The sequence below is a fragment of the Mus caroli genome, unplaced genomic scaffold (assembly GCF_978045245.1).
Source record: "Mus caroli unplaced genomic scaffold, Mus_caroli_1 scaffold_3, whole genome shotgun sequence".
NCBI classification, from domain to species: domain Eukaryota; kingdom Metazoa; phylum Chordata; class Mammalia; order Rodentia; family Muridae; genus Mus; species Mus caroli.
The window spans coordinates 38681052-38703959 of record NW_028227258.1 but is presented as its reverse complement, the minus strand read 5'-3'; the positions used below and the strand labels follow the sequence as shown (position 1 = coordinate 38703959).

Sequence of the window (22908 nt, the reverse complement as noted above, 5' to 3'; positions counted from 1 at the left end):
CAAAATAGTGATTCACCTTCCTAGAAATCCAGCAAAACCGGAACTCAAGTCAGGCATGATGCAGTGTTCCTCACAGCGCTGAGCTTTGGTCTTTGATTCACACTCCTGTGAAAACCGCTCAAAGATGAGGCGCAGGTGGTGGGGGCCTCGTGGGATTGCAGGATTCCTGACAGCCAGATCACGGCTTTTATTCCTTAGTCACTACGACTCACCTTCTCTCTCATCTGTTCTTAGGAGTGGGTTCTCTAGCCCAGGGCAAACCACTTCCTTCTCCATGTCTAGGGCAGAGGAAACTGAGGAAGGAGAGGCAAGGCATGCACCCACAGTGGGTTCCTCAAAGACAGGAAAGGGAGGGGTGGAAAGGACTTTGGAGGAGTCTCAAGGAGACTCTGACAGTAGCCTTCCCTCCCCTCTCCCCAGAGAATGAGGGCACCTCCCACAGACACAAAGCTGCTGCACAGAAGCGTATAGGAGATTGGGATATGGCTGCTAGATCCTCCACATCCAGCACTGTCACAGCATGTCCTTATTCATGAGGGAGTTGGGTTTTACTGACTTCCATGGTAATTTTCAAAGATCAATGTTTAAAACGCAAGGGTTCCCATCCAGCATATCTAAGACATGATTTGATGGGAAGGTAAGAGCATAAGTTGGTGGCTTTCTCTCTCTCTCTCTCTCTGTGTGTGTGTGTGTTTGGTTTTTCGAGTGGCTTTGTGTTTTACACAAAGCTCAGAGTTGTGAAGTGCACCTCACACTTAAGAAATGACAGTCACTTCGATAGGGTGACTTGTGTATCTAGAAGCAGTCCTAGTTACCCTTGCTAGGCCATGTCACCAGCGTTCCTGGAAAATGGAAGACATGAAGACCTGATAGAGTAGAGACAGGGTCAGACTAGCCCTTCTCTTGGAACTGATGGGCTGGCTAGGCTCATTTTCTCAATCGGCAGGCATAGTCATACTCGTGTCCTGGTCTCAGGTTTGGGTGTAAATGCTGGACCTGGAGTTGGGGGGAATATCAGCCTGCTTTGGGTTGTGAGAAGTGAAAGCGCTACCCTGAACAACTCTGTTCTCCCAATGAGTGATGGATGCCGTGGTAGTGCCTGGGACTCGGGATGAGAAGAAGAGTTTAGGTGAACACCCCCTGCCCCCTCCATGGGCACCGATGTCCCTCAACTGAAAGGATTAGATGAATAACCTCAAGAACTCAGCAATCTTCCAGTTACCTCAGGATACAACCAAGAGTTCACCACCGGGAGCTCACACACTCAGCCGTGAATTTGGTGATGGTAACTTTAATGTCTTCTGTTTTATCTCTATGCCAGCCACAGAGCTAAGAGGATTACAAGAGTGCTTTCGTCATCTGTCATAACCCTGGGAAACAGGCACTTTAACCATCAACTTCTCTGGCACACAGACTTCCTGTATTTGGTGACTTGGTAAGCAAAAGTAACTAAACCCTCCCTCTCCCCTGTTGAACAACAAAACCAGGCAAATCTGGGTGACCCCTACTCCAGGATTCAACCCTGTATTTCCACTCGTCCTCTGAGGGCATTCCTTCCACAGCTATGTCCTCAGAGACCTAGCCCCTTAGACATCAGGAGCTACCTTCTCTTTGTTATAGCAAAGAACATTTATGGAACATGTAGGGAGAGGCAGATGGCACACTTAAATGTTGGTGTATTCTCGTACTTAATCATCCTTCCTGTCTATGAGGAAGCCATCGAGACTTTTGTTGTGTATTTGAGAAAGCAGAAGCTAAGTGGATGAAGAGTCCCACAGTATCTGGCTCAGATCCAGGTCCTCAAACTGAATCCTTATTCTGGTCCATTGCCAGGGAAATGAAAATGTGGATTCAGGTCCCAAGAGGAGGAAGAGAGAATGCTGGTAGACGGGGCAACTGTCTTCAGAGGGATGGAGGGGAAGGGATGGAAGGGGCTCCGAGCAGGGAGCTGAGAGTCTCATCCTATCCTTATGGGGAGATCCTGGCCCTCCAAGAACCCAAACATTCCTGATGCTTCTGCCCTAGGGGCACAGGGTGTCTTCCATGGTGTCCCTGTGAAGGGTCAATCTGCTTATAGTTCTGCACATCTCACACTGGATGATGGAACACCCTCACCCACCCTCTCTCTGCCTCTTAGCGAAGTGAGGAAGGCAGGGGAAGACACAGGAGAGAGAGAGACGAGGGATGAAAGTGCTCTGTTCACCTCGTACCTTTGGATGAGGCACCAAGTCCTCGGCCTACAGATTTTGCTATAAAGAAGGGAAGGTGTCTCCTGATGTCTGAAGGGCTGGGGGACCTAGCCTGTGGAGGGAGTTCCCCAGGTCTGGTAAAAGCCCATGTTTGAATCCTGGAGCCAATGTCACTCAGATTCTCCTGGTTTTGTGGTTTAACGGTCAAGACTCTCCTTGCGGAGAATACGGTCATTTCTCCTTGGGGAAGGGGCAGGCTTCAAGAGTCGGTGTGTGGGGGCCAGGGAGCATAGGCCAGGCTTGCTCAACCCTCTCCTGACTCTCTTGGAGGGGAGCGTCCTGCTGTTACAGAAACTGCACTCTCATCTCCAGCTTCCACTCTCTGGGTAAGACCTGTGAGAGTGGCTCCGTCCCTCTGATGTCGGGTGAACCATTGACAAGCAGTTTATGGGATGCATTTTCCCATAAACCAGGTGATCTGGTGTTTGAGGCGGTATCTTCAGGCTCCAGTCTTGTGTCTCTCAACAGTTTTGAACTTCGGCAAGAAAGAAGGAAGGCCCATGGTATCTTCCAAAGCTCAAGAGGCAACTCTCACTTTCCTTTTGTCTAAGGCCTTAGAGTTTAAATGCTGTCATCTGGTCGGAAGAGAATAATAACAGGGCACCCCTCAAGGGCTGATGGGTGAGGCCCACTGTAGTCAATACAGGTGAAATAAGAGTGCTCACCGGAGCATCTGTAAGTACTCAGTACACAGCAGGCATCCTTGTCTCTGGGGGTAGCACACTTGGGAGGAAATCAGAGTCATTTATGCAGAATACAGTCACTTCCTAGCTGAGGTGACTGCTTGGCCAGGTACCCCTGTATCACTCCCCTTCTCTCCCTGATATTGATGCAAGCCTTCATTTGATAAATCTCACTCCCCCCCCCCCCTCAATGTAGAATCTCAAGTCAGGAAAGGTCTCAAGAAGTTCCCCAGGACTGGCAAAAGCCCACGTTTGAATCCTGGAGCCAACGTCACCCAGGTTTTCCTGTTTTTGTTGTTTAATGGTCCAAGGTGGCAGCTGCCCCCTGAGCCTTTCCCCCAAGGACTGAGGGTGGACCGAGGTTCACTCAGAACCCTAGGGCCTCACCCTCTCTCGCCCTGACAGTTGCAGCGTGTTCACAGCAGGTGCGGTGCGAGCTGCGCCTGGGACGGGCACACAAAGGCCCCCCTTACCCAGCAGCAGCTCCTGAGCCGCACACCCACAGGGGAAGCACAAGGATTCAGCTCCTTTTCTTCCAGACAATCTGGGGCCTCTGACAATGAGGAGTCTTAATTCCTTTCTATCTAAAGCAGGGGTAACAGCATCTGCCATGAGACAGCTGCAAGCGGGGGATTATCACTGGCTATATACGAGCCTTCATGCGAACTGTCAATACAGTCACACATGTGCATTCCTCTCCAGAACGAGCACACAGGAGGCACCTCCCTAGAGCGCTCACAACAGCTGGCTGCTCAGGGATAGCTCTGAGTCAGCCAGCAAGGGAAGCTGGAGGCCTGAGCCACCTACACCTTAGACAGAAACGCTACCTGGATGCTCTATGACCACAGACAGTTACTGTTAGGGCCACACTGGTGACTAAGAGAACTTTCTCTTAAGCCTTTTTCCGCCATTCACAGAATCTAGCTAGAGATGTTCCCATTGTTCATTGCATCCTTTCCCTGAGACGCACGTGCTGCTCTGGAAAAGGGGGAGAAGTGTCAGTGGAGATCTTGTGATGAGCCAAAACCTGACATGCAGAAGTACTGCTGCTCTTCATGGGTGGAGAGAAAGGCTGCGCTCACTGCGTGCCGGGGACAGAGGCTTTAAGATTTTACAAAGTCAAGTTGACTACAAAAGCTTGGAAGACAGGCAGACTTTACATTTACATTCACTGATAAAAATGATTGGCAGGCAGGCGGTTGGGGTGGGGGTGGGGCGGGGGGGGGGGAGTGGTGTAGGAGGAGGGAGGGGAGATGAGCCTATCCCAGGAGCAGCAGGCTCTACTCTGCACTCAAATGAATTGTACTGTCTGAACCTTTCTGACAAACCTGTGTGTTGCTCAGAAAAGGCAGAGTTCCCCTTTCTTTTATGCAAATGCCGGGAAGCAACAATCTCTGCACTGGCTTAGCGTTCATCCAGACAGATGGCAAAGGAAAGGAGGCTGCATGCCTGACAGACAGTCTGCCTCAGTGCACCTGTCCCCTCCTCAGAGAGACACACCTGTCTTCCTGTGTGATCACCTATAGAGAAATGAGACAGGTACATCACGGGGCCCAAAAGTGTGATCACCTATAGAGAAATGAGACAGGTACATCACGGGGCCCAAAAGTACGTGTCCATTTCTAAGGCTACCCGCTATGGCCATTGTCTGTCCTGAGTTCCATTGTCAGTCATATGTGCCGTCTTTCATGGCCCAGTAGCACTCCTGGCAGAAACCCTCGAAGTGGACGCAGAGAGATGGCTCTGTTTGGTTCTCAGATATGCTGGAGAGCCATCTCCACCCCAAGATCCCAAATGGCCAGCACAAAGATTTTCATGATTCCAGGGTCAGCCTTGCCATGGATTACGAAGCTTTTGGGGAGGTGGTGGTGGTAGTGGTGGTGGGAGACCATGTCGAGTTAGAACACAGGGAAACAGTCAGTTCCTAATTTGGGTTCACAGGCACATGACAGAGTCGGGTGGGATCTGCATGCCTCTGCACTGAGATAGGTACCCCAACACGGGCCAGAAGGCTCTCTATGGATGCGGTACTTACTTAAACCAACTCTTTCAACCCACACAGTCTCTTGAGGTTGAGTGGCCAGCTCAGGTTACACAAAGCAGGAAGGGGCAGAGACAGACAGCTGCAAGACCCAATTAAGGAGCTGTCATTTGCTGGGAGAGTCCCCCAGGAGACTGGTAGTTTTCAAATAGTTTTGGCATCACCCAGGAGCTCACTTCCTACACCCACTCCCACCTCTGCTGGAAGGAAGAAAAATAGAAGAGGAAAACTGCTTAAAACAACAAGAAGTAAAACTAAGAAATAAGTTAGAGCCAAACACTCAACAAAGTCTGCCGGTTTACCTAAACCACAGGAACAGAACGATACCGGTGATGTCTTTCCCAATTTGTACCATCCCAATTCTCTGCCAACCTAAGGTCCCAGACTTAGAGAGTTGTCAGGCACCACCCAGATAGTTAGAGGTCACAACAGACTAAAGAATACAAAGTCTAAGGAAATAAAGTAACACACTAGTTGTGGTTCATAAACAAATCAAAACATGGGGCTGGTGAGATGGCTCAGTGGGTAAGAGCACCCGACTGCTCTTCCGAAGGTCCAGAGTTCAAATCCCAGCAACCACATGGTGGCTCACAACCATCCGCAACGAGATCTGGCGCCCTCTTCTGGAGTGTCTGAAGACAGCTACAGTGTACTTACATATAATAAATAAATCTTTTAAAAAAAAAACACAACATAAAAACCCCACACATTTTAATAATCATGGGATCTTTTTTTACTGATGAGTTAAAAAGCCCTTCCTTGTACACAAGAATAAAAATCTAATGAAATTTTGTAATTTTTCTCTAAAATTTGAAAAAAAAATTCTAGCATGCTTTCAAATCAATGTAGAAGCATCTATGGTAGTGTTGTGGGCCGCCCCCCCCCCCAAGGATATTTGTACTTAAAGGGGGCACTGATCTAAACAAAGCCACTATCAGAGCTGGGGCAGATGCTCCGCATGTGGGAGAGTGGGAATTTTTATGATGACTTGGGTAAGAAATGCAGAAGGAGCCAGGCATGGTGGTGTACGCCTTTAATCCCAGCACTTGGGAGGCAGAAGCAGGTGGATTTCTGAGTTTGAGGCCAGCCTGGTCTACAAAGTGAGTTCCAGGACAGCCAGGGCTATACAGAGAAACCCTGTCTCGAAAAACCAAAAAAAAAAAAAAAAAAAGGAAGAAAAGAAAAAAAAAAAGAAACACAGAAGGCAGGATTTCTGGTTCAGTGGTTAGCAGCCTGGATCCCTGGGGTAGATTTCAGCTGGGTTCCTGAAGGGTGTTGGTAAGGAGCAGGGAGTCTCTGGGCTTTGTTGCCATCCAGACTGAGATGAGCTAGCCTCTGGAACCAGAAGCCTGGACCACACTGACTTGCCTGAGGAGGACAGGAGAGGGAGTGGGCCACTCAGCAAAGACTTCCCTAGCCTGAAACTGCTGGATACATAGTTGCAGCTTCTGGTGGCCCTATATACCTTTTGCCTCTCCAAGTCTGCCATTAGCAACCTCACCCCCACGACCTAATAAACTAGCCTGTCTGGATTGGAAAGCGGCCAGGAATAGCTCCAACAGTGGTTCTGAGACCATGGCTACAAAAGCCTCACACTGGTAAATCTTGGTTGTGGAGGCCAAATGACTCCTACTTCTGACATTGACTATGGGGTCTTATTCAAGCCTCAGTCTCCTGGCCCATAAGTTGGAGATACTACTACACCATTGAGGATCAATTGGCAGTCGGTGTCAATAGCCTACAGCCAATATTACCGCTGTTTTATTAGCTGCTGATAGCCACAGAGGCTTGAATTACCAAGTCGTCCTTTTCTGAGCGTCTGCATTTTAAAAAAATGTCTCACTGTTATACACATGTCTCCTGTATGTGTTTCTTTCTGCTACACACACAGCTCAGATCCCATGGTCCCCTTCGTCTATGGTACCCAGGCTCAAATGGTTGCACACAGCATAAATGAATAAACGACTTGCACAAGGAATGTGCGAGGCGACACAGTTGCCTTACACACATTTGGTATTTAGGATGCAGAGAGAAGTAAGTGACACATGATAAGGTCTGGCGATTTATTCCCCCGCTCCACGAACGAAGTACCGTGCAGTCTTAGGCTAGCTGTCTACAAAAGGCAGAAACTGCTCCCTGCCCCGTCCATCCCGGGTCTTAATGAAGATGGATGAGGCCTTTAGGGAGCAGTGATGGACCTCAGTGGAGTGGAGCAATGGACCTCGGAGCTGCAGGGCGAGAATCTGGGTGCTGAGTGGGACAGATGCATCTGATCCTCTTCCAACCTCCCTAGCCTCCTTCCCATCAAGCCGAGTGAAGAAAACAGGTTTTGGCTGTTTCTGTATCTGATTTCCAGGCATAGAGATGCCCACGCTTCTCCCACCCCCGCAATAACCTAGCCCAATGGGATTAGACTATTTCGCAGTCTAATCTAAATTCATTTCCTCACTTTGAACTCATTTTCCTTTGTTATGGCCAGATGAGACTTAAAGCCGTGCTGACGACCACTTTATCATCATTATCTCCCCGACTCCCCACTCCCCTTGCCCCCTCTTCTCGCTCTTGTGTAACTCAGACTAGCCTTGAACTTTCTAAGTAGCTGAATCAGGCCCTGAATTCCCCGATCCTCCCACCTCCATCTCCACAGTGCTGGGATTATGGGCATATACCTCGCCTGGTGTACGCGGTGCTGGGAACGGGACGTGCATGCTAGGTTAGCCCTCTACCAGCTCAGCAGCCTCATCTGTGCCCATTCTTCTTCTTGGTAGATTAAGATCTCTGTGTCATATTGAAGAACTCCTCTGCCCAAACCTATGGTTACTGACAGGATTTGGGTCTGTGCTCCAGTTTGGATTATTTTGTTATTTATGGTGGGAGTCTATATATCTATATCTATATCTATGTCTATGTCTATATCTATATCTATCTATCTATCTATCTATCTATCTATCTATCTATCTATCTATCTATCTATGTATACAGTGAGAGAGCTTCCTTTTTCTTTCTTATAAGAAAGACTGCCCTTTCCCGTTAATTATGGCAGTGTCTGTATTACTCATTCTGCATGTCGCTGTTCTGGTTTTTCCCTCTGCAGCTCTCTGTCTCCTCTGCCCCATGAGGGCTAATCTTCACTATCTGTCGTCTTCCTTCTTAAGCATTTACTTCACTTTCAGAAAGTCATTTAGACCAGGTCCTTCCAAACCCTTCTCTCCTGTCAACACTGGCATCCGTCTTTTCTTTCTGTTCCATTCCTCCCCCTCCAGTTCTTCTTTCCCAAGCCTCCTGCCCCCAGCAGTTCTGACGCAATGAGGCCGTGATAGTCAGTGGGGGCCATGGCTTACAGCACAGACCCCAAGGTCAGAATATCAAGAGAGCCACTCCCGTTTGTCTCACGAATGCAGAGCTGGAGCTCGGCCAGCTTACTCTTATTACCCTGCGTATTCATTCCTACTGCGGATCTGGCCCAAGGATATCTTATCTTATTTTAATGTACCGCATCTCAAAACCTCTATGCCATCAGCTGGTGTCCAGACTCATGCACACAGCTTTGAGGAGAGAGGCCTGGCATTTCAGTCCTTGAGTGTATCCACTAGGAAAGGCTTCACTTGCTATCTGCCCCACCTCTCTGAAAAACACCACATTATCTTATTGTGTTTTATATATAGTGGCTTCTGGTATTTAGATCCAAATGCATTCTAAAATGTACACCCAGATTCAGACTTAAAAATAGAACAGGACTCAAAAAAAAAAAAAAGAATGCTACACTTTCCCTGTATAATAAAAGGTATTCTAAATACCACGTATAAAGCATCAAACATAGATGGCCTAATTAGCCCCTTCACTTCTGGTGGAGCATCTGTTTAGGAAGATGGGCCATAATAAGGATGACTTTTCTAAGTGAGATTTCTGTGCACACTTAAATTATAAAACAGCCCCCTGCCTTACAAAAGGCACTGCTTTGTGTAAATGTGACTAAGGGTTATTAAACGTTCCTAAATGAACTACAGAAAAATAAAACATCTATTTAAGCCTCCATCAATTTGAAAGATCTTTAAAGATAATATTTGTAGCTTGAAAGCAAAGGGCGGGTGAACGGCAGAAAAACTGGGAAGCTGTTCTCCCCGTTCAGAAGAATCGGGGCTCCCGAGACACCAACGTTTGCTCTCACGTGACAGATATTCATTAGGCTCAAATGTCAAAAGGCTTGTGCCCCCTTTTTATTGTATTAAGAAAAAAAAGAAAGTAATTTGATCAGAATTTGACAAACTGTTGTAATAGCCTACACTTTGAAGGTAAGGGGCCGTGTGAACCACAGCCTTAGTTAGGGAGGGGGTGTGATCAGTCTGACAGACTCTTGCCCTGCCCTCCTCAGACTGGAGTTAAGAATGGCATCTACAGCATTAAAATGAGCGGAAAAGGCAAAAGGAAAATAAATGATTCTCGGTATGAGAAATCACACGATGTTCAGATTTCAGAGCCTATCAATAAAGTTTTATTGAAGCACAGCCCTGTGCATTTCTTCCCATTTTGTTTGTGACTAAACGATAGCAGCACTAAGTGGACTTGACACGTTGCATGACTGAAAGGCTGAAATAATTACACAACCCACCCTGGAAAATGAGCTGATCTAAGCAATAGAAGCCACCCTTGGACCTCCACTCCCCCTCCCCCTCTCCCAGTCCCACCCCCCCACCCCCCCAAGGCAAAGGGAAGGCACATACCTGGTTGAGAAGGAACAGATATTTAACGAGACACCAAAGCCCACAGTGGCTGCATCTGAATTCACCTCTTGACCAAGCACTGCGCTGCTGAGATCAGTCAGGTCCAGGCACATAGAGAGAAGACAGAGAGGGTAAGCAGAGGTAAGACAGAAGAGGGCTGCTTCCATTTGTGGGTCTATGTATGGGTAAATGTGTGTGTGGATACGGGTAACTGGGTGCAGGGTGGGTGCAGTATGCACGGCAGGGCGCCGGATAAGATAGGGTAGAGTAGGGGATTCCTAGAGCACTTCTCACTCTCTCACTTTTTTAAAAAAAAGATTTATTTTATTTTATGTATGTGAGTACACTGTAGCTGTACAGATGGTTGTGAGCCTTCATGTGGTTGTTGGGAATTGAATTTTTAGGACCTCTGCTTGCTCCGGTCAGTCCCGTTCACTCAGTCCCTGCTTGCTCCAGCCCACAGATTTATTTATTATTATACATAAGTATACCGTAGCTGATGTCAGACGCATCAGAAGAGGACATCAGATGTTTTTATGAATGGTTGTGAGCCACCATGTGGTTGCTGGGAATTGAACTCAGGACCTTTGGAAGAGCAGTCAGTGCTCTTACCCACTGAGCCATCTTGCCAGCCCCACTCTCTCTATCTCATGCAAGCAACTGGATTAATTGCCATCACTGCAGGTGAGCTAACCTTTATCCATGGCTTTTGGTGTGTTCAGTTAACTTCCACAGAAAGGGAAACAACTGGTATTCAACAACAGAAGAAATTCTTATCTTCTCTTTTCTCTTCATCTGTCTCTAAGTGTGTCAAATGTCAAATGGTATTCACAGTGTGTGTGTGTGTGTGTGTGTGTGTGTGTGTGTGTGTGTGTGTGTTTTGAGGACAGAGTTTTTGATAGCCTAAGCTGGCCTTAAACTTACTATGTAGCTAAGGCTAGCCTTGAACTCCTCCTGTGTCTCCTGCTTCTGCCTCCCAAATGTAGGTATTTTAGGTGTGGACCACAATGCCTGGCTACATTATTTTATTTTATTTTGGAGACAAAAGTGCTGTTGCATGGCGAGACCAGTCCTGAGCTCTCAAGTCTCCTGCTAGCCTCTGGAGGTGAGACCATAAGTATGTGCCCCCATGCCTTGAACACTTTGATTTTTTTAATTCAAGTTTGCAAATTATTTGTCACTAACAAGAAATCTGAATCATATATTATAGACACTAGTCATGTGTCCACACAAATAATCATGTTTAATGTTGGGGAAAATTAAGTCCTATAGTGAAGTTTTCAGACTAAATTTCAGACTCAATCAATCTTCTGAAATCTAATTTGAGTGTGTAGCTTGAGAATGAATTAGCTGGGGAAGGGATGACTCACTAAGTTCTACTTACTACCTATTGTTAAAAAACAAAAAGAAAGAAAGAAAGAAAAAATCCCAGGCTGGAGAGCTGGCTTAGGAGGCAAAAACGCTCAACACCATGCCTGAGCTGAATTCCCAGGACCCACAGCTCCTTTCCCCAGAGGTAGGTAGGTAGGTAGATAGATAGAATTTGTTGTTGTTGTTGTTGTTGAAACAGGGTTTCTCTGTGTAGCCCTGGCTGTCCTAGAACTCAATCTGTAGACCAGGTTGGCCTTGAACTCAGAAATCCACCTGCCTCTGTCTCTAGATAAGAATTTTTGAAGATGTAAAAATAAAAACTGAATGAACTAGCTAAGCAAGGGTTGGTTGCCATGTCTCATCTGCCATCCAGAGTTAAAACAAAACAAAACAAAACACCCAAAACAGCTAACAATTCTCAACTAGCCTACTCCGTCTTTTTTTTTGGGGGGGGGGGGTTCGAGACAGGGTTTCTCTGTGTATCTCTGACTGTTTGGAACTCACTCTGTAGACCAGGCTGGCCTCGAACTCAGAAATCCACCTCCCTCTGCCTCCCAAGTACTGGGAATAAAGGTGTGCGCCACCACTGCCCGACCTATCCTACTCAATCTTATAGACATTTTTTATCCCAGTGTTAATTCAACTGGATGAAACTTGAGGTGGATAGATTTTACCTTGGCAGCAACTGTGTATGAGACTATTTAACATAGGAGAGATCACAGGAGAGGCTGTGAGAGATGCTGATGCTGTAGACACAGGGCAGAGCTAGAAGGACGCTAAAACACCTATGAGAGGTCATATTTTATCTCAGTGACATCACTGCGTGGGTATTTGGCTGCCTTGCACAATGGGGAATCTGGGAAGTGATGAACAGCCCTTTAAATCTGGGTCAGCAAGATTTCTGTCTCCCACAGATTTCCTTTTGGGTTTATGGAGGCTGTTTTCCCAAAGGGCTTGAGATACCTTGCCCAGTAGGGGACAGCAATCTCTCAGTTGTTTATTGATTTATGATTACCAATGACTAATTCATATGTTAAAGAAATGAATATAGGCTTTATTAAATATATGTATTAGTGGTCAATATATTATTACATATACACATCATAAATATATATTAATAAAATATATATTTAGATGTGTGCTACATCTGTACAAAATACTTACCTGACATGAGTATATTTCAGATAAAAATAAAATGTGATTCTGTACTGCAAGAAGCCCTTCCCTGGGACTGGAGAGATGGTTCAGTGGTTAAGAACACTGCTCTTGCAGAGGACCCAGGTTTGACTCCCAGAATGCACATGGTGGCTCAGAACCATCTGCAACTTCAGTTCCAGAGGATCTGATGTTCTTCTGGCACATATACTCAAGCAGGCTCAGATATATACACATAAATAAAATAAATAAACCTTAGGAAGGACAGACAGACAGAGGGAAGGAAGGAGGGAAGGAAGGAAGGAAGGAAGGAAGGAAGGAAGGAAGGAAGGAAGGAAGGAAGAACCCCTCTTTTAGGTTTGCAAAGACTCTAGTAGCTTGCTTAGATTTGCACTGGGCCAGGTAAAACTGTCTCTTTAAGTCTTCAAAATGCAGCTAGGCCAGGCCTGAATAGGAACCACAGGAAAATATTTCATAGTCAGTTGCTCAACACAGTAAGATAAGGGAGCCAGCATACAGTTCAACTCATTGTTCCTAATTGATATGCTAGGCTGAAATCTTGATTGTGGACTTTAAAATATCGACAATCTAGATTTCTGTTCTTAAAAACAAGCACAATTAATTGTAAACAAGGTGAGACAGCATAAAACTTCCCCATTTATTAAAGTCCTGTAACTATACCCAGAGGGCTGGAATCAGGTAGGTTGGTGAATTTCAGAGCAGGTCAGAAACCCCCAAGGTGGGAACAGAGGCGGAGAAGGATTAGCATTGTGTGAGTCCAGGAAAGTTGGGGAAAATCCAAGCCTCCCTTGTGTGGCAGCTTAGAGACGCCATGAGAACAGCTGTTTTCCTGGTGTTCTGGTTTCCACTGGCTTTCATAACTAAATGCGCATGGAAATACAACCCGAGGAGGAGAAAACACCGAGCACAAAAGCCCTACAGTTTTCTGTCCTTTGAGCTGAAATGTAGGTCAGCGTGCTCATTCCTCACTCTCAAGTGTGTGTGAGTGTGGACACACGCGCACAAGTGTCTGTGAAGGTGAGAACATACTCGAACACACACACACACACACACACACACTTCTCTCCTGGCTCACACCAATCACTTCCCATGGCATCCTCTGGAAACACAGCAGGCAGAGAGTATGTTGGCATCAAAACAGAGCAACTGTTATTCCTACTTCGTAATGTATCTTACTTGCAAACAAGAAGGAGACACAAACATTAGCTGAAATTGCTCTATAAGGATTCAAGCATTTGCTCTGCATTTTAATTAGAACTGCAGCTAACACACAACTCCTCCTTCATCAGCCAGGACAAAAACAGAGCTTGGGAAGTAGGGTCTGAGTTCCTGCGTGGGGACCTTAAATTTCCAATCCTTAGCTCGTTGGCTTGAGGGGGTTGTCTTACCGGCTCTTTCAGAGTGCTATAAATACACATGAAAATGACTCTTGGGATCCTTGTCACAGTGAGTAAAAATGACCCTTTCACCGCAGTTCCTTGATGGTAGCAGAAAAGTACGAAGAGAGACGAAAGGATTGGACGGGCAGGAGGGTCATTTTGATTCCTGGGAACAGAGGAAAAGAACATTCAAAACTCACTGTGTAAAATGTACCCAGAAGGTCCTCTCTGGTTCAGATCCTCATTGGCATTAGCAACCTGTAAAGTGGTGGCCCAGGAAGTACTTTATCCTCTTTGGTAGCCAAGGTTACCTTACATCTTGGACTAACTCACTTTTTTGGGAGGCCCCCCAAAATGTGTAAAACAAAAATACAAAACAGAAAAAAATATCAGTGAGCTAATTTATATATGTGTGTGTTTGTGTCTGGGTGTGTGTGTTTCTTTAATAGTTCTTGACCCTTCCATCTGCCCTTCTGGTTGTCTGTTGACATTATTTTTCTTTGCAATAGATTAAGTCTGTCTTGTGTTCACTGTTTAAACAAGCGAGGGATATGTGTAATTACTGCCAGTATTAACTTGGCGATGATAGCCATTCTTCAAGTCACATGATCAGAACCCAGGCCAGCAGAGGTAACCAAGAGCTATGGTTTTTGAAGGGAAGAGACAACAAAGTTGGGCCATTTAGCTTCTGCACAGCTTTGAGTTCCCTTAAACCAGCTGATTTCTTCTCCGTCCCTTAAAGGTCATTTAAGTGTGAATCATTTACTGGTCCTGTAATGACAGAGCTCCAAAGAATGAGTGCAAGCCAGCTTCTCAGAGCAAGAAAGGGGAAGAAAGACCAGAATGGGAACAGCCCTCCCTCCCCTCAAACCTGAAAGCGAAAAGAAAGGAGAGCTGACATCACCCTTCTGCTGACCTTCTGCTCGTAACCCTGAGTTCCCAGGGACATCATTCTAGAAAAGGAGGCCGGGTTTCCCAGAAGCAACTTCAGGGGCTCCAAGTGAAGCTTGCTTTCTTTAGAAAAGATTCCTCTACCACTGGCTGGGGCTGCTAAGTTGCTAGGAATGAGGGCTTTGACAGTGGCCTGGGAGCCTGAGGGAGGAGGAGGCCCACAGGCAGCAAGGTTTCCAGAGTTGGTAGCCGCTGCAGTTTGCTCTTAAGTCCTCCAGGAAGAGAAAGGGGACATGGCAGCAAGACTGGGGTAGAACCCGGCTGCCTACTCAACTGCTGTGTGTTTCAAGGTGGCTCACTTGGTAGAGTACCTGCCTAACATGCACAGAGCCTGGGATTCAATCCCCAGCTACGTGTGACCCCCCCAAGTGGTGGTGTTATCTACAATTCCAGCACTCAGGAGGAGGTAGAGGCAGAGGCAGGAGGATCAAAAGTTTAATATTGGGGGCTGGAGAGATGGCTCAGCGGGTAAGAGCACTGACTGCTCTTCCAAAGATCCTGAGTTCAAATCCCAGCAACCACATGGTGGCTCACAACCATCCTTAATAAGATCTGACACCCTCTTCTGGTGCTGTCTTAAGACAGCTACAGTGTACTTAGATATAATAATAAATAAATATTTTTTAAAAAGGTTTAATATCATTTTCTTCTATACAGTGAATTTGAAGGCAGCCTAGACTACAGTAGATCCTGGGGGCGGGGGTGGCGGTAGCAGTGGGGGTCAGTGTGGAAATCTATTTTGTCATTTTGATTTGATACTGGAAGAGTAGGCCAGGCAATTCTGACACATTTCCCCATCTCCTCTTTCTTTTTCCTATGGTTTACTTTTCCATTGAGATTTATAAGCTTTAGATGCTTAAGAGAGCAAGATGCTGAAGAGGTCACCTGCTTCCCATCTGCCTAGGAAAGAAATGATTCACAGGCTGCTGCTGTAAACGGGTCTGCTCCTCCAGGTACTGAAGTCTGGGTTCAGGTATCAGATTTCTGAGCGGGTTTCACGGCAGTGGGATAAATCATTTGGGACAGGGGAATGGGGGTCCCTGACTTCCCTCCCAAGTCACAAGGCTAGGCTCTGCAGGGCTTGTCTGCAGGAGGACACAGAGGTTTGGAAGCTGGGTTATCACATGATGAGAGAGGGAACTTTAAAAAAAAGATCCTTTGAACCCAAGCCAAGAGTCACTCAATACCTGTTTTCAATCTAGAGACAGTCCTGCAAAGGAGAGACTAAGTTGAGTGTCTTTGAAGTCACCACCCTTTTCTATAGTCACCAGGGATACTACCTGCTATTTCTCTTCACTGCATAACTTACTAGAGCTAAAAGCTCTGTCTCCCTCACAGCCAGAAAAGCCTGCCTTTAGGAAGACGATTTGATTATTTTCCCCTAAAGCTGAAAAAAAAATACTAATCTCTGAACCTGGGCATAGTTTGAGAACTGACCTTGAGGCGCGGGGTACGCTGGGTACCTAGTGATTACTTTGATAGGAGTCTGTAGAAGATTGAGAGTACCTTTAAGTCAAGGTACATGCATAGTGTTTTACAACCACCCCAGCCACTTCAGAACTCTGAGAGCAATAGTTTTAGATCAAGCCTAGTACTCTTGAGAGATTCTCCAACATGATGCAAAGCCAATTCTGTGCCCTAGTCCTTGAACAAAGTCTGGGCTACCCAGTGCAGCTGGCCTCCAACAAAGATGATAGCCCGGAGAAAATAGTGTGGCCACAGCAAAGAGCACACCACAGCAAAGACCATGTCTGTTCTATGTATTTCTCTAGCAAAACCTGCAAGACAGAATGAGGAGGCTGGGAGGTGGCTCTTAAGGTCATCTCTCCAATGCTACAAGAAATACAAAGTGTCATAATTATAGGCGTGTACATCTGTGCATCTCCCTCTTCCTCCTCCCTCCTCCCTCTTCCCTCCTCCCTCATCTCTCCTCTCCTCTCCTCTCCTCTCCTCTCCTCTCCTCTCCTCTCCTCTCCTCCCCTCCCCTCCCCTCCCCTCCCCTCCCCTCCCCTCCCCTCCCCTCTCCTCTCCTCTCCTCCCCTCCCCTCCCTTCCCCTCCCCTCCCCCCTCTCTCCTCTCCCCCTCTCCTCTCCTCTCCTCTCCTCTCCTCTCCTCTCCTCTCCTCTCCTCTCCTCTCCTCTCCTCTCCTCTCCTCTCCTCTCCTCTCCTCTCCTCTCCTCTCCTCTCCTCTCCTCTCCTCTCCTCCCCTCCCCTCCCCTCCCCTCCCCTCTCTCCCCCTCTCTCCCTCTCTCCCTCTCTCCCTCTCTCCCTCTCTCCCTCTCTCCCTCTCTCCCTCTCTCCCTCTCTCCCTCTCTCCCTCTCTCCCTCTCTCCCTCTCTCCCTCTCTCCCTCTCTCCCTCTCTCCCTCTCTCCCTCTCTCCCTCTCTCCCTCTCTCCCCTCTCCCCTCTCCTTGTTCCTCTGAACATGTGGAGTTCAGAGGTCAACCTGGAATAGCAGGGTGGGATATTGTTTCTTAGGTGCCATCCAAACTTTGCTTTTCGACTCGGGGTCTATCACTGCCCAAGGATCTGCCTATTGGTACCTTCCTAATGCTGGGGTTACAAATCTACACCACAGGGCTAGAGAGACAGCTCATGGGGAAAGGTGCTAACAGCAAAGCCGGGTGACCCAAGTTTCATCCTCCCCTCCCCCACACCCTGTCCCGTAACATTTCATAATAGATGTCCCATACAGAACATTCAGGTCTCATTCCCTACCCTCTTCCCCGACATAACCCTCACCTTCTCACTACTACTCAATGACACTAATTTTGTTAGTTAATGTTTCATGCTTACATCATTAGTACATAAATAGAATGGGCAGTGAGGAAGGGTCGTTCCCAACTGATGCAAGTAGCAGTGTTCAATTGTGTTGCTTTTTTTGTACAACTTGGAGGTTTTCCTGGAGTTCACACCTGTAACACATTTTTTTATATTTGATTTCTTTCCCTTGGGCTTCATTCTACACCGAGCTGAGTGTAAATTTCAATGTATTTAAGCATAAGCACATCTGTCTCTCTCTCTCTCTCTCTCTTTCTCTCTCTGTCACCCTGTGTCTGTCTCTCTCTCTCTCACGCATACACACACTCTGTGTGTGTCTGTCTCTGTCTCTCTCTATCTCTGTCTCTCCCTTCCTCTGCTTTAGCCTTGACTTTTTGTTACAGTGATCGCAACGCTGCCACCTTCCCCCAGAACTCCCGCCTCTTCTCTACCCACTGCTCACGTTCTTAAGCTCCTTCCCCTGCCTAGCTCACTCAGGACTATCAGTGGATACATCCTTCCAAGAAAGGATGTGCTAGGGAAATCTCTGGGGATTTTGTGTGAGCGTGACTGTATTGACCCTTGATCGATGGTGGGTGGGAACCGGTACAGAACTAGAGGTCAGGGACCTGGGAGTATGCATGTTTGGACAGTCTTTCACTGCTGTTGTCTGGGTTCAGAGCAGCTGCTGACTGTCAGGATGCCAGATTTGATTCTGAAGCTTGAGCCTCTGGCTGATCTTTTCTCTTTTCCTTTGAGAAACTTCTGGAAGCTTTTAACTTTTGTCCTCACCTCCCAAGGTTTCTTTGATAGTCTTTCATCATCATCATCATCATTAAAAAGCTCTATGTGGTAGTGTATGCCTGAAATCTCAGACCTTCAGTGGAGGAGGCAAGAGGATCAGAGAGGTTCAAGGTGACCCTCAGCAACACAGCATGTTTGGTGGTTGGGCTAGATGAGAGTCTGCCTCAAAAACAAACAAACAAATGAACAAACACCAAAATCCACTCACTGGTCCACCCACCCAACCACCCAAGAAACCAATGAAACAACAACTTTTTTTGTTCAACTTTCAGGAAGAGCTCTTCAGCTTCGTAGTTGAAGCATCCAACAGCAGATTCTTACTTCTGAGATTGTTCATTATCAAAGGATCTTTCTCATTCTCACAATGCTCATTTTTTGTGGGAGGGGCTTTAGTCTATGAGTCCAGCATTTCTTTGATGATGTAATTGGTGTGTCTCCTGCACCATCGCTAGCTTCCTTTGCAGCTTGCATTGTGTCTGCTTCCCCTAAATTCCTTTTGTTTGGTTTCTAATCTCTTTCACTTTCTTTGTATGCATAGTAACCACAAGCAAACAGTTCAAAACACCCTTGGATGCTGTGGTGGTTTGAATATGCTTGGCCCAGGGAGTGACACTATTAGGAGGTGTGGTCTTGGTGGAGGAAGTGTGTCACTGTGGGCATGGGCTTTAATACCCTTGTCCTAGCTGCCTGGAAGTCAGTCTTCTCCTGTCTACCTTTGGATGAAGATGTAGAACTCTCAGTTCCTCCAGTCCCACATCTGCCTGTATACTGCCATGCTCCCACCTTGGTGATAATGAACTGAATCTCTGAACCTGTAAGCTAGCCCTAATTAAATGTTGTCCTTTATAAGAGTTGTCTTGGTCATGGTGTCTGTTCACAGCAGTAAAACCCTAACTAAGTCAGATGCTCTGTGGGAGAGAGCTTGCTTGTTGTCTACTGGAGTGCCACTGCTGACGTAGGAATCTGGAGGTCTGTTTCTCTGGGAGCTTCATCATGTGGCACCTGACTTGGGTTAGAAAGCTTCTTGGACCTGTCCCCCCTTTAGAGACCAACTTGGCTGCCATCACCCTGGAACTGAGCTGTGGGCTATGGGAGGCGTGGCTCTCCCTTCTTCAGTGCATAGTATTGCCCACACCTCAGCTTTGCCAGATACTCCGTGTTCTGACCCTCTTCTAGGTTATAGCCCTGGAGAGCAAAGGCCTCTTCTCTTTCTATGGAAGAAGAAGGATCTAGGGGTTGAAGATTTAACATCTCTGGAAGCACAGTTTGCTTTGTATTTATCTGTATTTTTCAATCTGTCTTTCTAAATTTGTATCTATTATTGTTGGGTGCCTGTGTATATGCTGGGTGTGTGGAAACATGAGGCCTGGGGTGCCCTGGTGGAGGTCAGAGGACAACATCTGGAAGTCAGGTCTCTCTTTCTAGCATGGGTTCTGGGGATCAAACTCAGGTCACTTGGCTTTTTGTGGCAGTCACTTTAACCCGCTGAGCCATCTGGCCGATCTTAAAGCACATTTTATGCTTGAATCTTGCCGCTCTTGCACGACTGTACACAACCAACACTCACAAGCAGACCTTCTAGCTTTTCTTACTGTGTTTAGTCATGTCTTCAGTTTTCATCATTCAGCTGAATTTTATTTTATTTTTTAAATTAGCATGCAAAGTCTGATAGTTCTCATTGTCTGCCATTGCTTGTCCGTTTCTCATGACTTGTGCAATTCTTTAATGACAGAGTGTGGAGAGAAGGTAGGGATGGGATCAATGCCCCGGAACCACTGGGCCTCCACACCCAAGCCCTTGCTGGAAATGCTTTGGTGTGGTTATGCTAAGATAACACCGACTCTGACTCTCTCTCTCTCTCTCTCTCTCTCTCTCTCTCTCTCTCTCTCTCTCTCGGACAGATGTGTTACCTGAGGGAGAAGATCTTTCTTCTCTACAAGAGACCGAGCAACTCCCATCTCCTGCTCCTGGGAGGCTCTCAGTGCTAACCAAGGGCAGCAGTCCCTTTGTGAATCCTCCAGAGTTCCTAATGATGTGGTTCCCAAAGGGTACCACCGTATTGAAAGCCCACACGGTGCTCTTTATCATCCGGAGGCAACTGCCCATGGCTGCTTGGCTTTTGGACTCCAGAAAGCTCATGTTTATCTACTCATTTGGTCTGAGAGACCAGAGGAGGGACAGCATTGCCAGGAGCAAACTGCTTCTTCCAGTGCAACCCTGTCATTGTCTTGGGCCTGCTCTTCTGGCTCTAATCCGAGGAGAGTTATACTCAAGAGATGCACACGGCCCAGGTACAGGGGAGTGGGGTGGGGCGGTAGTAGAGGAACAATAGTCCTCAATTATTTTCATGAGGCAACGTGCCATAGACACTGAAGTAAGTAATTAATTCCCTGGCACTTAACTCTAAGGACGTGAATTATAGTTCATAGTTCCTTTAGGGTGTAACATTATTTTTCCAAGTAAATGTCCTTCTGATTTTTACAAAGATAAAACCATTGATATAGTTACTGGAGTGTATTTAAAATAGATCCATAGGCCGGGCAGTGATGTCTCATGCCTTTAATCCCAGCACTTGGGAGGCAAAGGCAGGTGGATTTCTGAGTTCAAGGCCAGCCTGATCTACAGAGTGAGTTCCAGGACAGCCAGGGCTACACAGAGAACCCTGTCTCAAAAAAAGCCAAAAAAATAAAAAAATAAAAAAATAAATTAAAAAAATAGATCCATAGTATTTAAAGTCTGAGGTCAATAAGAATGGATATTTACAGGAGAATACAAGCTTTTCCTTTAGGTATTTTTAAATTCTAGAGAATATGATTACCCTGCTGTCTAATTTCTTTCTACATTACATGAAACTACATTATAGTTTAAGCAAAAGAGCTTAGAAAATTTGGGGGTTTAAGGTAGATTATTTCCTCTGACCAATAAGTGAGCGTATAGGCCAAATTTTAGCTTAGTCTTTTTTTTTTTTTTTTGGTTTTTCGAGACAGGGTTTCTCTGTGTAGCCCTGGCTGTCCTGGAACTCACTTTGTAGACCAGGCTGGCCTTGAACTCAGAAATCTGCCTGCCTCTGCCTCCCGAGTGCTGGGATTAAAGGCATGCACCACCACGCCGGCTTTTTTTTCCTCCCTCCTTTCTTAATTCTTGTTACTCTCTTTTAAGGCATTGAGTAAAAACCCCCAGATATCTTCAGAGATGCATATACAAGCCAAAGCACCCAGACAAACCTCAGGGATAAAAGGCTGGACTCACCTGTTGAAATAACAAGCAACCATTGCTCCTGCTACAGTCATCCGCTGGCATGCAAGGATGAATTCGCTAGTCCAGATGAGGCCAATTAAATGGTACCACCACATATACCGAATGCCGAAAAGAGGCTTATATTCCACTTGACCACCTTCCATCACCTGAGCAGTACCTAAAGTTTATAATACAAACATGCTTTACACCGATAGTTCCCGTATCCTGGAAGACGGTTCAGTGAACCCTGTTTCTTCACGCTTGGTCTTTGGCAGTATGCAAAAATGCAGCTGTCAGAGTTTAAGTTCATACACCAAACACTAAGAATTTAAATAGTGCCAATGCTATTGACAGTGACTATAGGTGACTATGTAAGACAGTTGACATACACCCTAAAACTCATTCTCCTTTGAAGGCGTGAAAATGGGTGCCGAAGAGTCCAACATTAGTGATGTTTCATGAGTAATAGAAAAATACCTTGCCCTGTGCATTTTCTGTTACATGTCTTGTGTGATGGAGGCCAAATATGTTACATTTACAAAAACACACAAAATATTAAAACTGTATTATAGAACTCTGCACCAAAACAAAACAAAACAAATCCGTAGACTCAATAAAAGAGACTCTAGAGTCTTCCTTTACTCAAACAGATTCCACTTACAGTTTGTTTCAAGAGCAAACCCTCTTGGCACATGTGAAATGCCTACTTTCCTTGGTTCAGATCTCAATGTTAACCTTCTTGTAGAAGCCTGGGACGCATTATATGGCTTCTTAGGATCTTAGTCTTGCCTGCGTACTAACTCCTTCTTGGTAGTTTGAGCATGAAGTGAATAGTTTCTGAGATAAAGCCTGGCCCACAGAAGTAGCCTTCCCTGGGTGATAACAATTATCATTATCACTGTCGTTCTTATGTGATCATTAGCCTGCATTCCAGGAGCACAGTACTGCATTAAGGTCAGCGAAGGTGTTTTAATAATGCTCACTATTGGTGTGCTTTCCTTTCTCCTCTGACATAAAGCATCCTTAGATATCGGTAGATATTACAAATATCTACCAATCCTGCAGACACTGGTAAACCAGCTCCCAGCTCTGTGCCTGGGCTTGATTTCAAATGTTCTCCCATGAGCTTTTCAAGTAAACGATTATAAGGAAGAAATGGGTGCTTTGATCTTTGGTGAAACCTACAACCTGCCTATGATTTAAACGTGCTTTTGTATCTCTTGTCGCATCTACACGTGGACTTTCAGTTCATCCGTTCATTTGCCTTTAGACATTCGCCATAGAGTTCACACAGCGAGGGAAAGGCTGAAGATAATAAATGTTCAGCAAAACAGATTCCACCTGCTTGTCTCCATTCCTTCCTCTCTAAGTTCTGTCAAGCAAGATGGCCACTGTGGGAAGTAGTGGGGTAGCTTGCTTTACAGAGACAAGCCAACAGTGGTCTCCTGACTGTCCAGCTCATTTGGCTTGGAAGGAGATGCATTTCAGGTGAGCTCAGAAATCTGCCTATGTTTTTCTAAAGCTGCTATGTTTTAG

At 46.2% G+C, this 22908-nt stretch overlaps 1 protein-coding gene across 2 annotated transcripts in view; it reads right to left on the bottom strand.

Annotated features, from left to right (window-relative positions):
* The window catches only part of Slc44a3 (solute carrier family 44 member 3), a 73718-nt gene that overhangs the window by 16910 nt on the left and 33900 nt on the right, over positions 1–22908 (bottom strand). The window contains exons 10-12 of one of the 2 annotated variants that reach the window (XM_021158173.3): positions 21385–21550; positions 13630–13786; positions 9695–9781 (exon numbers count right to left, since the gene is read on the bottom strand). In XM_021158173.3, the coding sequence (XP_021013832.1) occupies positions 9695–9781; positions 13630–13786; positions 21385–21550 (410 nt within the window). The remainder of the gene's footprint in view (positions 1–9694; positions 9782–13629; positions 13787–21384; positions 21551–22908) is intronic. The other variant, XM_021158174.3, reaches the window with a different exon arrangement.